The sequence below is a fragment of the Lotus japonicus genome, chromosome 1, assembly GCF_012489685.1.
Source record: "Lotus japonicus ecotype B-129 chromosome 1, LjGifu_v1.2".
Taxonomy (NCBI): Eukaryota; Viridiplantae; Streptophyta; class Magnoliopsida; order Fabales; family Fabaceae; genus Lotus; species Lotus japonicus.
The window spans coordinates 78,765,798-78,780,776 of record NC_080041.1 but is presented as its reverse complement, the minus strand read 5'-3'; the positions used below and the strand labels follow the sequence as shown (position 1 = coordinate 78,780,776).

General features: G+C 35.4%; 1 protein-coding gene across 2 annotated transcripts; it reads right to left on the bottom strand.

Moving 5' to 3' along the window:
- Window positions 1-7,686: 7,686 nt before the first annotated feature.
- Window positions 7,687-14,315, bottom strand: LOC130715946 (ribonuclease TUDOR 1-like). Of its 2 annotated transcripts, XM_057566118.1 has the most exons (18): window positions 14,047-14,315; window positions 13,570-13,748; window positions 13,336-13,410; window positions 13,115-13,228; window positions 12,909-13,013; window positions 12,337-12,543; window positions 12,052-12,261; window positions 11,872-11,979; window positions 11,058-11,228; window positions 10,775-10,972; window positions 10,332-10,694; window positions 10,009-10,239; window positions 9,747-9,935; window positions 9,588-9,665; window positions 9,309-9,503; window positions 8,312-8,689; window positions 8,006-8,213; window positions 7,687-7,868 (listed from the first exon to the last, which is right to left on the bottom strand). In XM_057566118.1, the coding sequence occupies exons 2-17, from the start codon at window positions 13,726-13,728 to the stop codon at window positions 8,022-8,024; spliced, it is 2,973 nt and encodes a 990-aa protein (XP_057422101.1). In that variant the 5' UTR covers window positions 13,729-13,748; window positions 14,047-14,315; the 3' UTR covers window positions 7,687-7,868; window positions 8,006-8,021. The 2 variants fall into 2 exon arrangements, with proteins under 2 accessions (XP_057422101.1, XP_057422094.1); XM_057566111.1 differs by having other exon boundaries at window positions 7,687-8,213.
- Window positions 14,316-14,979: the final 664 nt, after the last annotated feature.

Here is a 14,979-nt window from a genome sequence, read left to right as displayed (position 1 = left end):
GTTTCTTTATATCATTATTCTTAGTTTGATTCAGTCTTTCCATTGTATATTTATCATCCTTAAGAAATTTGGTATATGGCATGGAGAAGCTTTTGTGGACATCCTCTAGAGGCTGGAAGCACCTGCAAAATTGCTTTTCAGTGGCCCAATTATTCATCCATATATCATTTAACATCTAAATTATCATTGGATAATTTTTTAAAGATTGTTTTGTAGGTCGGCATCCCTTTTATTTGACTTTCTTTGTCAATTGTGAAGGTATGTTCAGCGTGATAGATATATTTTTATGTCATATTTTAGCTTTTTTTGTCAAATTAAGAAAAATTGTTCCTCAATTTTTATCTTCTTAATGAATAAAAATTTATGCTTTTGGAAAAGTCCACTTAGAATGTAGATCTATCATGAAGGCATTTTTGTTTGAATGATTATATGACAAAAGAATTTCTAATTTCAAGTTAGATTTTCATAATAAGTGATTTATTATTTACAATTTTTTATTAACGAAATTTTCTAGACCAAAAATTGAAGAATATTTGGCTTATTTTCTTTTTAGGGTTGATTTCTTATAATTACAAATAAAAATTGAATAAGATGATTGTGTTTATTATTGAAAAATGTTTCATTGAAATTCTTAGTCACTATCACCAACTACTATCCTTTTCAAAAAAAAAAGCAACTACTATCCAATAAAACATTCAAAAGTAAAATCTTAAGCATGTGGGAGAAAAACAAAGGTGAATATGAAGAAAACTCATTAATATACTTTCGGGGTTATAAAGGAGTAAGAAAATTCAAACTTTAAAGATTAATTTAATTCAAATCTCACTTTAAAGTGTCTAATGATAACACAAAAATAGAGAGTTTACTCTACAGACTTTTGTACTTCTATGATTCCATTCACATATTCTTACTATTATATACATGTTGTTTAATATTCTTTACATCGTACTTATTTTTTTATAAATTAAAAAAATATTAAATTCAAGAATAAAATAGTTTATAAATAAAAATTTAATTTATAAATAAAACTAAAATTAATATTTAAAAATTCAAGGCCTATTCACCTACATATTTTTTATTTTATTTTATTTTTATTTAATATTAATTACACACTAAATAAAATAAGTTAACATTAGTTATAGAATTCCATGAGACATGGTAAATACAATTTTATTTGTTGAATATTTTAATTAGTATTAATATTAATCTTTAATAATTAAAGGTAGGAGTTTCAGCATTAAATTTGATATGAATGCCAAAATAAACATAGGAATAACCTTTCACTTTCACCAAACTTTGTTTGTAAGATCATAGTTAACATTAGTTACACACCAAATAAAAAAGAGTGATGAGAGTGAAGAGACTAAGCTCGGAAAGACAGAGGGAATAACAAAAACAAAAAAACCGTAACCATCCACAAGACTACACAATCGCTTAATCACCCTAAAAAAAGAAAACAACAAAAAACCACCTTATATGAAAGAAAGAACTCAAGGAAGCAAAGCGGAAGACCTAGAACCAAGACCAAGAGCGACACATACACTAAGGGTGTCACATACACTGAGACACACATAATTAGTTTTAATTTATAGAATAATTAATTAAATAAAAACTAATATTAATATTAATCCTTAAAAGTTGAAGGAGGTGATTTTAATATTAAATATGTATCGTTTCAAAAAAATAACCTTGTCACTATCACTTCCCATTGAAATTCTACTTGACAGTTTCAATCCTCTTATTAATGGCATGCTATATCTTTCTTCTATTTACCTCAAAAATATAAAAAAAAGTGTTTATCATGATTTGGTTCATATGAGTTAGGAAATTCCATAGGGCACACAAAGTTAGTTTTAGGTTATTGAATTATTAGTTAAATAATAATTAATTTTAATATTAATTCATAAAAGATAAAGATGGTGGTGGATTTAATATTATATTAATGCAGAAGATAACCTTCTCATTATCTTTTTTCCCTACAACTATATAAGTAATGAAGTAAATAGTTTTTAATTCTATTAAAACTTTAATTATTTACCTCAAATTTTCTGCAAATGAGTTTATTATTATTTAGCTCATTATTATTTAGTTCATATAATTTAGAGAATTCCATAGGACACAATTAATATGTTTTGGTCTAGAGAATTATTAATTAGTTATTAATTAATATTAATATTAATACATAAAAGTTAAATGTGGTGGTTTTAATACTAAATATGACATCACTCCAAAAAATAAATTTTCCACTAACCATCCCTACAACTATATAAATTAGTAACACCGCTCATTCAAATTGTGCACTTCATATAGCGTGAGTTGACGTATTTGCATTGAATTAAGGCTCAAACTCAGCTACATATACACCGGAGATTAGATATTGATGTTTTAGCTTAGAATGTCTAAATGTGCTATAATTTCTCTTTAATTTTGTAATGATTTCCTCTTGATTCAATCCTACTTTTTATACTCGACATCTTCCTTGGTCTACAAATTGGTTTTTTATTTCATGTTTTTTTTTTCACGGTAAAAAAAACTTTCAAAATTATGATTTCCTCTATCTAGATTTAATTTTATGATTTTAATTCTTAAAATTTATTTTGATAAAAGTAACAAAAATAACAAAGATTTTGAGAAATTATAGGCTATAAAAAACGAATATTATCTGAGGTTATTGCTAAATTTTACATAAGGGCTCATTAATTTTCAGACATAAGAAAAGTATATGAAGTTACATATGACACATTCAAGGATGTGTGCTATACAATGAGTTTACTAAACGATGATAAATAATACATTGATGAAGTAATAGAAGCTTTGAATTGCAGTACTGCAAACAATCTTAGAAGACTTTTTGCTACTTTACTCTTATCATATCAGCTTTTAAGGGCATAATTTGTTTGGAAAGAAACCTGAGAGTATTTAAGTAGTGATGGTATTTTATATAAACAAAGACTTATTATGCAACGTAGTTGTGAGTACATTTTTAATCAAAACTCATACAAAAATAAGTAAGTACAAAAACCATAAAAAAATAAAATTATATTGCTTCTACAAAATAAAAACAATACATTCATCACTTGAAAAGATACAAATTTATGTTTGATGTCTAAAATTAATTTTATTCTTTTAATTCATAATAAATTTTATTTTAATAAACATAAAAAACACAAAATAACCCCGTGCATCGCACGGGTAAAAATACTAGTAGAGTATACTTTTGTGTCTGCGCCTACGGTGGGTTGGTAAAAAACTGGTCCATCACGGTACATTTTACCTATTTATTTATTTATTTATTGAAGACTTCTGGTGCTTCTTATCCATTTATTGTTATTTAGGATTGCTTTCGTTTTTGTAATTTTTTTGATTTTGTTGATCTTTTTTTTGTTCACCGCGAGGGCAATCATGCAGGGCTGACTATTTAGCGCGAAACGCCTCTACCTTAACTAATGAGGTTTGGGTTGAGGATGGTCCGCCGGTTTATTTCCTTTGTTGTTGGATGATGTTTTGGCTTCTATGCCAGCCTGATTTATATGAGATTATTTTTCTTTCTTTTAAAAAAAGACAATACTGCAATGTCCTTGCTTCAATTATAATTTTACACAAATGTCCTTAGCCCTAAATATTGTTCATCTTCTCCATATTATTGCTTTGTTTGGGCATGGTGTTTGAGAGGGCCTTGTTTAGTTAGATTGCGGCTGGGAAAAGGTGGTGGTCCTGGTTAGCATCGAAAGCCTTGTATTTATTCAACCAAGCTAAGCAAAGATGAATGCATTTGGTCTATATTAATTCCTCCAATTGATTGATCGCTTTTGGCCGGGAAAAGCGTGAGGTAGCAGCGATGATGAAGTACTCCTTTGACGGTGATGAAGTTCATGTGGGTCAACATCACGCTCTTGCTTACACCCGAGGTCGTAGACGAGTACAGAAGCGTCGCCGTGTTGCCTGCTTCACGTTGTTCGTCGACGATGTTGATGCAAGGAGGAGTAGCTGGTCACGAAGATCCAAATATGAGGTATGCAACAGAATCGATGATCATGGAGAAGCTGGTAGTGGCTTCAGGCGGTTGCTTCGTCGTCTGTGGTGGCGACGGTGGTTGGCGATGTAGATGTGAGGAGGAGATATCTGCAACAAAATCAATTATCATAGAGAAGCTGGTCACAAAGATCTAGATGTCAGTCGTCTGCAACATCCAGAAGCGGGTAGTGACTTCAAGCGGTTGCTTCGTCGTTTGTGGTGGTGACATTGGTCGGCGATGTAGATGTGTGGAGGAGGACGACGTCGAAGGACTTATGGTGGTGGAGTATGGAACATAAAAAAAGGGTATTTCAATAAATAACTATTTTGAACACCAATTGACCTGAGCAATTACGTATTTAAATATTATATTTAAGGGCTATAAATCAATTTTCAAAAGAGGATCACCGTGATCCACTTTTAAAACTGACCCACGGTAAGCAAAACATATTTGTCCTCTTTTTCTTGTTGCTGGTACAATGAACTTGTAGGTTTAAACTTAACACCTCTTGCTAGCTACAAAGACCCAAATTACATCCCCTGGTGGTAAGATAGGTAGTTTTATCCCTAAAAATTTGATCAATTTTTTTATTTTCAATTTGGTTTATAGGTGTCTGGAAGCATGCTAAGTGTGAGGGGCATGATGATCATGGACTTCTCGTTAGTGAACCAGCAAGGAAATATGCAGTAGTTAAGGGCCTGTTTGGTTTAAAAATAGCAAGGAAATAGTTTTCATCTTTAAATTTAGAAAATATGTTTGTTTTGACTTTCTGTTTTTATTTTCGTTGTTGCCATCGTTGCCGCAACCACATTCACCGCCGTCGCCACCACCACCATAGCTACTACCAACACCAACTTCATCCATGCCACCACCTTCACGTCTTCCCCACCCACCACCTCCTCCGCCTCCACCGTCGTTGCCACCACCAACATCACCACCACAACAACTTTCACCATTACCTTTTTCATCTCACTAGGTGGTGGTGGTAGTGTCAGTGGTGATGGCGGCGACAACGGTGGTGGTAGAGGCAGCGATGGTGGTGGCGGCAATGATAACTCGTTTTCAATTTTGCGACTTTTTTTTTTTCTATTTTGGTCATACTTTAGAAAACATATTTTCAAAGAAACTATTTTCTAAATATTAGAAAAACGTGTTTTCAGCTGTATTTGCTGATTGAAAATAGAAATCAAACATACCTTAAAGAACTTGATGAGCTTGTCAACTTTAAGGATGGGTGTTTGGGTTGTGGCCAATAGTGTTGGGGTTAATTGAAGTGTAAGTCCCACATTGCTAATAAAGGAGAAAAAAAGATCAAGTTATGCATCTTGGAGAAGTCTCACATCGCCTAGATTAGTGAGGGGTGGGAAGGTCCAAGACTATATATAGGGATCTCAAGCTCCTTGTTTCAACACACCAAAAACACCATGTAGTAGCACCTGAAAACATTTTAAGTTTATATTTGTGTTTTCTTATTCTCTTATGCTCTTGTTTTAGAGTATTGTGAGATGTAGTTCAAATATTCACTTTGGAGAGTGTGGGTGTACTGGGGTCATGGGGTGGTTGAGAGTGAAGTCTATGTGTTGTAACAATTTTCACATAGTGTTTATTCTTTGGTTGTCGGTTTTGACAACGACCGTGATTTTTTCTCCGGTTTTGGAGTTTCCACGTTATATTCTTGTGTTGTTGATTGTGTTCCTTGTTTATTTTACTTCTTCAGCTGTGTTATTTCCTAACAAATAGCACTTCCCAACTTTATTCAAGGTTAATGATTCAATGATATTTAAAATATTTAATATAAATGACTAAATATTTAAAATAATTATTTGTTATTTATAAATTTATTAATTCATTAACGAACACTCAGTTTCATCTCTCCGAGCTTTAAACTGAAATTTCCGCAAGTGTCATCATCACATGTACTTTCGTGGCATGTATGCCTTTCAAGATTACTCCATTTGAACTGGTCTGATAAAGACAGGTTATGTATAGGACATGTCCAAGCTGTTTATTAGATCGCAGTGTCAGTACGTATCTATAACATGCAGTAAAATTGGTGAAAACCAGTGTAACTATTAACTACTAACTAGAACGGTTTTTCTATAAATAGGTGAACGGTTGTAAATTGTGACGTCGGTGCTCTTTTTATCTTTTCTATTATATATTGGATGGATTATTCTTGAGTTCTGTAAGTTCCTTTAATTAAGATATAAGAAGTAAAGTCCCAAGTACTTTGTTGGACATTAATATTAGAAAGATGGTAGTGTCACTAGTGTGTGGGATTGATATTCCTCAAATAGTAGCACTTCTTTGTAGCTATTTGATATTAGTTTATATTGAAAAATATTACTATTTCCAAAAGATATCATAATAAGCTAACTAGTTGCTTGTACCCAAAAAAGTAACCTAACTAGTTGCTATAGTACATCGCATTTGAGTAACATTGCCATGCATAATATAGGAATTCATATTTATGGAAGCTTTTTGTTTGTTCCCGTCTAGTCTATAAATGTGACATAGTGAGCTGTGAAGTACTTGCGACATTGTAAATATTTTTTCCCCGTATATGTATTTATAGCTTAGGATGTTGACAATCATAATGGACATATATAATAGTGTGTAAAGCTCTCTTTGTTTTTTTGGTTACTTTCAGCCCAACGTTATCGAAGCTTTTTTCCCCTTTCACGTTTGCTGCAAAGGAAATCGGGATCCCGATTTCCAAAGCTTCTGAATGTGCGTTTGGTGACTATCCAAACAAGCACTAAGTCTACTGATGAAGCCTTAATTTTTTCATGAGCAAATGTTTGTTGGATGTGGATTGTGGAGGTTTTTAACACCAAAATTCTCTTAAGTACATGTTTTAATGACAACAAACTTTATGATCAAATTTTATGTCCTACAACAAGTGTTAAAAAACCGAGATGTTTGCAGTTGAGAACACGTTAGGATTAAAAAAACAAGGCGAACCCCAAAAAATAAGAACTTAGAAGATCAAGAAGCCCTCTTTCAAAAAAAAAAAAAAAAAGAAGCCCATGAGAAGGGTGAAGCTAAGCAGGATCACATTCTACCAAGCTTGATTGGATAGTCAAGTGATTTCTAAGGATAGTAATCATGGACAAAGATCCACATTAGAAGCGAATAACCTTAAAATATGTCAAGCTTAAATTATCTAAGACTTTCAAAAGATGCATTTCGTCAAATCCTAGAAAGAAAATGATAAATGTAAACTCTAAAACGGACACGTGCAAAAAAAAAACTGATACGTGCAAAAAAGGCTCTGAAACTTCCTTAAAACAACCCAATGGTCTTCTAACGACTAATTCCCTTAAAATTCAAGTACAAAAAGAAAGGATAACAAAATGATGTGCGCAGTAAGTTGAAGTGTTGCAAAGCGATCATTTAACAAAATGATGTCCATTATTTTCTACTCAAACTAGTCCTCCAATTTTTTTTTTTTCCAGTGGTTCCACATCATTTGAAGGGATTTTTAGTTATAAACTAAAAGGTTATCCATTCTGAGTGTTGTGAGTTGTTTATCATTATAGTATACCATTTTATCTTTAGTTGTATTTGAGATTGAGAAAGAGTACTGGTTGAAAAGTTTGAATGGGCTTGAGTTAAAAAATACACTTACTTGTGATTTCATAATGAAAAATCTTATTGTTAGTAGGGACTGGATCTAACCCCGGGTATTCTTATTATAAAAAATCTTCAATCCGAAACCAAACACACCATAGGGGAAAAGGTAAGAGAATTTCTTAAAAAAACCAAAACGTCTCTTCTGTCCTAATTGTAACAAAGAACCCTGCCGCATGCGCCTTATTGTGACATCTAGAGAAAACAATTGTCCATAAACCTAACACAAAAATGTTAAAACAAAGATTAAATAAAACAAAACTTACAAAGGAATATGCACGGCATTTCCTTCTATTTCTCTCCAACTCATGCCTATAACTTGAACCATTCTCTCATGATGTCTATAACATAATTTACCTCCTGTCTGTTACACTCATCTGCGGCCAGCACCGGCTTTTCTCGCCGGAGGAGCATTGTCCTCATCATCTGACTCGACATCTCCATACTGCCACATTCCACGCCGTTCCTTGCGTGCATCGTCCTGGAATTTTTCCAGACTATCAAGACCCACCTTTCTTTCTTTTCTGTCCCACCGGTTCCTTTTTTCCATCCTGGCAAGTCCTTCCTGAAAATTCCACATGAAAACAAAAAGTTCAGAGAAGTGTCTGCACAGGGAACCAAACTATGAGAGTATTTGAAGCAAAAGTGAGCAGGAATAATCACCTGTAGCATGGCAGCGTTAACGCTGATCTCAGCATCCACAGCGACAAGAGTTACTGCAAGAATTGTCCCAGTTCCCTGCCCTTTCAATTTTCCTCCGGAAGTATCTCTCTCCTCAACCTGGGCTCTGAACTCTTTCCCACTGTTTAAAGTGAGCTCACACAAATACTCGGCAGCTTCTTGGCCGAAATCCTCTTCCACGTTTGGACTCTTAATGTATGCTAGACTGCACAATTGAGCAAGACCAGGTGCAGCAGACACGGACGGATCAAGAGGGCGTAACTGACTGTAAGCTACTTGTTCTTGATTTCCATAGTCAATGTAGAATACTTCAAATATGTCCTCAGGAGATTCAACTGGTCCTCGAGGTGTATTGACAACCTACAAATCATTTATGAATGATCAGCATAAACAAAACGAGGGAATGTTGCAGCACACATCGTTTCATAAAGAAAAAGAAATAAGTATGGAAACAGACAAGGTAATTTACAAGTGATGCACTGCCTATTTAGCATCTCATAAACTCTGACCCTAAAATTTACAATACCGGAAATTGCAACAAGTAGTCATAAAGAAGGGGTGCATAAGGTGTTGGCGCATATAATGAAATATCAAATCATCTCAGGTCAATCATTTTATGGAATGAAAAGAAATCATATTTATACAAAACTACCTGGTTTAAAGAGATTGAAACTACACATTAATATCATGAGCTTAAATTAAAACTCAAGCAGCTTGCTTCACATGTGCAAAAGGGTTTATAAACAGACTGATTTAAACTTCAAAACATATTAAGGGATAGAAGATCAATAACAAAGGCTTCGATTGGGGGCGGGGACACCAAAAGATCCAGAAAAAAGGAGGAAAGATATCAAAGAAACAGGTCACTGTGACTTAATCATCAATAGCAACATGTTTTCAGCCATGGAATGCAATACCTACACCAGCAAGGGTGAAAAGACAAAAGAAAACAAAAGAAAGATTTCAGGTTGGAACTCACCATTGCCCGGTACCAGGACTTATCAGCATGAAAATAACAAAGGACTATGTCACCCTTCTTCGGACTAAATGCACCAAGCACAGGAGCTTCCTTCAGGTTCAAAGCAGCAAGCTGTTGCTGAATGGATGCTATCTTTTGATCACCAACTGTCTGGACATAGAATTTACCACCACCCAAGACTTCTGTAACAATTACCTGTGGAAGCATGAAAATGGGATAAGTCATTCCACACAATTTTAAACAAAGAAATGTGTCATAGTAAGATATTGTCCTAAGCACCTTAAGTACTTCTTGCTGTTTGCTTTCAACATTTGCGCCATTGGATACTTCCTCTCCTTCAACGAAGTTCTCCCAGATCTGGAAAACAGTTTAACTTTAGAACAGATAACCGGGAAAGAAAAGTGGTAATTACAAACATTATTGGGACCCTATTCTTACTTTAAGTTTTTGCTTCTTAGCAGATTGTTCAGCTCGATCCAAAAGGTGAAATTCAGGAATTCTGTCGCTGCCAAAGGAAGTCTGAAGTTTTGCAAGACCAGCTTCAAGAAGTGTGAGTGCCACATTTGTTCTTGACTCCCATAAGGATCCCAAGAACGTTCCATTTCTATCAACAGTTTCCACCTCAATCTGCAAGAATTAAAACATTTAACAAAGGAAGGCAATATTAAGGAACCTTAAGTTCATTAAGCAACTGAATTACCTCTACATCTCTCTGCATTATCTTTCGCCTCATCAGTGCAATTGCTTCTTCAGAATAAGGCTCACCACGACCAGGACACCTGACACCAGAGAGTGCAAAAGCAATGCTGCAAGTTTCTTTTGGAATTAACAACTTGAAACGATGGCCACTGAGGACATATTCCACAACAGCAGGAACCCTTCTACTTCGATGTAGGAAAGGCAAGAAGTCTTTGGCTTTCTTGGCTGATGTCTGATATGAATCAACAGAGAAGTTATTATGGAGTTAAATTTTACGAACCTTTGAGTAAAAAGAAATTATAGCATAATTATAAATTTTCTCACGGTGGTCAAGTCAGTTATATGCATCACTGGAGGATCCTTGGCAGAATGGATCCCTTTCCTTCCAGAAAGGGCACGCGATTCAGCAGTAAGAAGGGCATCATAGTAGTTAGATCTCTCTTCAAAGTCACGATGTCTAATGACAGTTCCAAAGCCACGACCAACAACCAATTCACCAACATTGACACCAGTTGGCTGACTTCCAGCTGAAGGAACAGATGAAGGGGTATCATCACTGTCAGCTTTCGTAGCAGACAATAAGAAGACTGATCCAAAATCCATTACTCTGGAATCAGCAGCTGGGGAAGGAACTGCAGATCCATCTGTAGGAACAATCTTTCTAGAATATTCCATTTCTACATTCACCTGAGAAACATAACAGAAGTAATAAATTATAATGAACTCAGTAATGATATTAAAAGAAGGTACTTAAGATATTTTCATACTTGACGACCAAGGAGGCGTGTTCTTAGGAACTCCTTTGCTTCACGGGCATAGGGAGCTGGTTTTTCATCTCGACGAGGATTGCCTACTTTCGGACACCTAATACTTGAAAGGTTAACTCGCCTCTCAGCTAGTGGGCTGCCATACGGAATGGAATCATCAGCGACAATGATGCAATCTCCACTAACAACCTCAACCACCTGTAAAAATCAAGTTAAGTTGATATGCTTGTATAACTGAAGATTGACCATTTTGTCACGAACAAATGATTGAAGAATATTTCACCTTTCCAGTAAAATTCTGGTTATGAATTGCCTTTGAATTTGAAGCTGGTGGTACATAGTTTGTCCACATTCTTAACCTGCTTTTCTTAGCCTCGAGCTCAGCAGTCTTCAGCCTCCGCTTTGCCTCTTCTTCCATCATATTTGCACTCCATTCAACATATTTAGCATAACCCTATATAACGGGAAAAAATATTGAGAAATATGTTTAATAATATTTTGACTGATATTTCATCAGATTAAAAGACATTGAATGAATAAACATTCTATATGTCCATGAAGAGAGACCAGGGAATTCATACTCAGTAAATGTCGTGCAATATAGATATTGCGTAAACCTAGGATACAAAATAATACAACAAATAACAGTTGTTGAATCATAAAACCTTCATACATTATTGTGTCTACTCTTTTTGTCAAAAGAAAAAGAATCACCGATGTTTGGATATGATAGTCCACTCAAGCAAATAAAGCCAACAGGGATAACAAGTACAATGTTTCCCTTTTCAAATCTATTTAGCTGGTACTTGGTTACTTAATTAAATACTCAATTGGAATTTCCATACAAATTGTATTGTATCATGCTAGTCATATATTTAATATTATAATATACTCCCAAGTAATGACAATGCCCCCTCAATGGATCCCCTGAAATTAAGCACAAAAATAAAAGAATACAAATTTGATTCAATCTCAAATAAACCAGTGAGGCAATGCTACAGTATAAAACAATGGAAGCAAACAAGTCAGGCTCATCAAGAATTGATTAAGACGAAATAAATCATGGCAAGATCACCCAACAGAGGTCAGTGACATACGTTTTCCACAAGTTCCAGTGCCAGGTCTTTAGCTGATTCCCCATCAGGATAATACACAGACCCAATCAAATTGCTAAACTTATCCACGCCTTCTAGAACAATCCGAACCTGCATATCAGTTTGGAATTATTAAAATTTTCACAAATTCACAAGGAATACTTACAGAAATATGTCACTTACATCTCGATTCAATACACGCATCTCAGTGAAAAATTTTGCATCAGGTCCAAAAGGATCAGCTGCAGTTTCAGTAGTCGTTGTAACAGCAAGTCTTTGGGCAGATGTAAGTGGAGGTCTAGGTTCCCCAGGAACATCTCCACCATTGTCATCAACTGTTAACTCTGTTTCAACTACCGTTTCAGGTGCAGCTCTTCTTCCCATTTGTGGGGACTAGTGTGAAGAGAAAACAATGAGTGGCATGTATAAATAAATGGTAGCAATAGCAGCAGAATTGATGTAACATACCTGAATTCCAGCAACAAAAACTTGGACAAACTGAAACTCTGGGAGCAAGTAGACTCGAAGAGTACTGCCATCACGAACCTGCTCAACAATTGCCTCCATAGGCGATCCCTTGTTTGCAGCCAATAAACCCATAGCATCGAAGTTACTAGCGTCACCAATGGCAGAAGGTGGTAGATTTCTGATGGATGCCTCAGCAGCACCAGGAACCTGCAATAACCATAAAATCATATATGCTACACTCATGAGGTACTACAATAAAATAAACAGGAAGTAGTAACTACAAGTGTCCATTTTCGATCAATTACATTCTCTATTACATGTTAATTTGAAATATGAAAGTAAATTCAAATGGTGATCTCAGCAATAGAAAAGAGAATTATTAAATGTCACATGTAATCAGGACGATTTTGATATAATGACAATAGGGATTTCTAGATTCAAATTGGGGATTGCATCATGTGATGAAACTGCAGAATTGAGGTACTGCATCACAGTAATAGCAGTATGTTTGAAAAAGCACACACCTTAATTACAATCTTTTTATACTTAAAGAGAATAAAACCCAAACAAACCTTGCTCCAGCGACCAAGACCTTCTTGTTTAGCTTGCTCTTCTAACCGCAACAATTCTGCCAGGTATGGACTCACTTCTCCTTTCTGCTGCCCCTGTTCTCTGACCTGCATGAACAAGTTCACAATTAACAATGCAATTAAGCAAAGCATAAAGTAATCAAATGCGGAACATCTAAATGGGAAATCACACGGTATCAAATTTCAACCTTTGCCCACCCTTGAGAAACAACCAACACCCCAACATTCTTGTCACCAAGAAAAACAGTTCCAAAGTCTCGATTGATGGATGCCACACTGTAATCAACTCTAAAAGTTACCTCCTGTTCACATAACAACACATCACGCCAAACACACAGTCAGAAGAAGACAAAACCAGAGCAACCGTCAATCAAATTATCATAGTAAGCACCAACTCAATGCTTCCCACCTTCCCTATGCAGAGCTTCCTCAGATACTCTCTGCTTTCCCATGCAAATGGTTCATCCACACCGCCTCTCCGCGCCTAGCGAAATTCCCACAAATCCAAACAACAGAACACCAATGCAATTAAAATCAAAACAGAGAAATGCAACTACTCAGCACAGAGTCTCAAAATCTTCATTCAAAGTTCTAGCTCACAACCTCATAACCAAATCGAAAACAGAGAAATGAGTGAAATTACCAGCCGAGGAGCAATAAGAGAAGACAGAGTGATTGATTTCTCAGGCAGAGGACCAGGCTTGGAGCTAGCAACGGCCACAATGACCAAGCAATCCCCTGAAGGAACCGCCTTCACCCTTCCCCTGTACCATCCTGTAGCTCCAGTCGCAGCCGATGCCATTCTTCACCGCACCGCACGATCTGCAACAAAGTCAAACCAATACCAAACACGAACCGAAAATGATTCAGCAAACTTCAACGCAATTCAAAGCGCCATTAAATTAAAAAAGACAAACACAACACGATTTCAGGAATTGACGTCATGCAACCGGTGCAAAACGGAATGCAAAACACGGTGAAGGAAATTCAAATTCAAAAATCTCTGTATAAAAACTCAGATCCATGAAAACTTGAGATTCTGGCAAAACTGAATGGAATTATCGGAATGAAACGGATCGGATAATCAAATAGGAATGCAATCGAGTTTCAGCGGCGGTACCTTGAAACGGTTCTCAGTTCGGATCTACTTGATCAATAACCAGTTGAATCCGAATGTGGAAAACAGGACAATTCTAACGAGGTTTTTAGGGTTCTTGTGTTACGCGAGATTGATCCGTCGCCGGAACACGAGCGCGGCGGAGCAAGAGTTTTCAGTGTAACAGTTGCGGCGGAGGTTCCGAAACACGTGGTAGTGGAAGTGTAACAGAACGCAAAAGAGAAAGAGATAAGAGACACGAGACACAACCGTGTAACCTGCCTGATTCCATTGATCTCATCACATATTTATACTAGTTATGAGGGAAAGGAAATATTCTCCAAATCCCCAATCAATTGTAAATTGTAATTACCTAATAAGGAAGAAATCACTTTTACATAAAAGACTTACCAAATAAAGAATGAAATATCTTAAATAAGGAAAAGCTATCCTACACTTATCTTATTACCTAAAATATACTAACTAAATAAGAATGAAATATACAATAAATATTCACAATCGGTAATCGCTAATAATTACCCCCTCTCAACATGTAGATTCGATATGCACAACTTGCTAAGAATGTCGGCCAGCTGATCAGAAGTATGAACATAACTTGATTAAATTTTTCCTCGAATGGTCTCATCCTGAACAAAGTGATAACAATAAATCTCAATGTGCTTAGTACGTTCATGAAAAACCGAATTATTAGCAATATAAAGAGCATACTAACTATCACAAAATAAGCACATAGGAGTAGAATGAGACACACCAAGTTCTAGCAAGATCCCTCTGAGTCATTTTAACTCACAAGTGGTAGTGGCCATAGAGCGATACTCAGCTTCTGCGGAGAAACGAGACATTGTAGGTTGCTTCATTTTCCTTAAAAAACTTAGCAAGACAAGTAAATTCAGTATCACTATCACTACGAATTGTTTTTACTTGTTTTCCAAATTG

Excerpts from the sequence above, each read along its gene's own strand:
- LOC130715946 (XM_057566111.1), bottom strand. The coding sequence starts at position 13,728 with ATGGCATCGGCTGCGACTGGAGCTACAGGATGGTACAGGGGAAGGGTG. Across the intron at positions 9,666-9,746 it reads CTAAGAAGCAAAAACTTAAA|ATCTGGGAGAACTTCGTTGA; the intron begins GTAAGAATAGGG and ends ACTGTTTTCCAG. Across the intron at positions 9,504-9,587 it reads AACAGCAAGAAGTACTTAAG|GTAATTGTTACAGAAGTCTT; the intron begins GTGCTTAGGACA and ends ATGCTTCCACAG.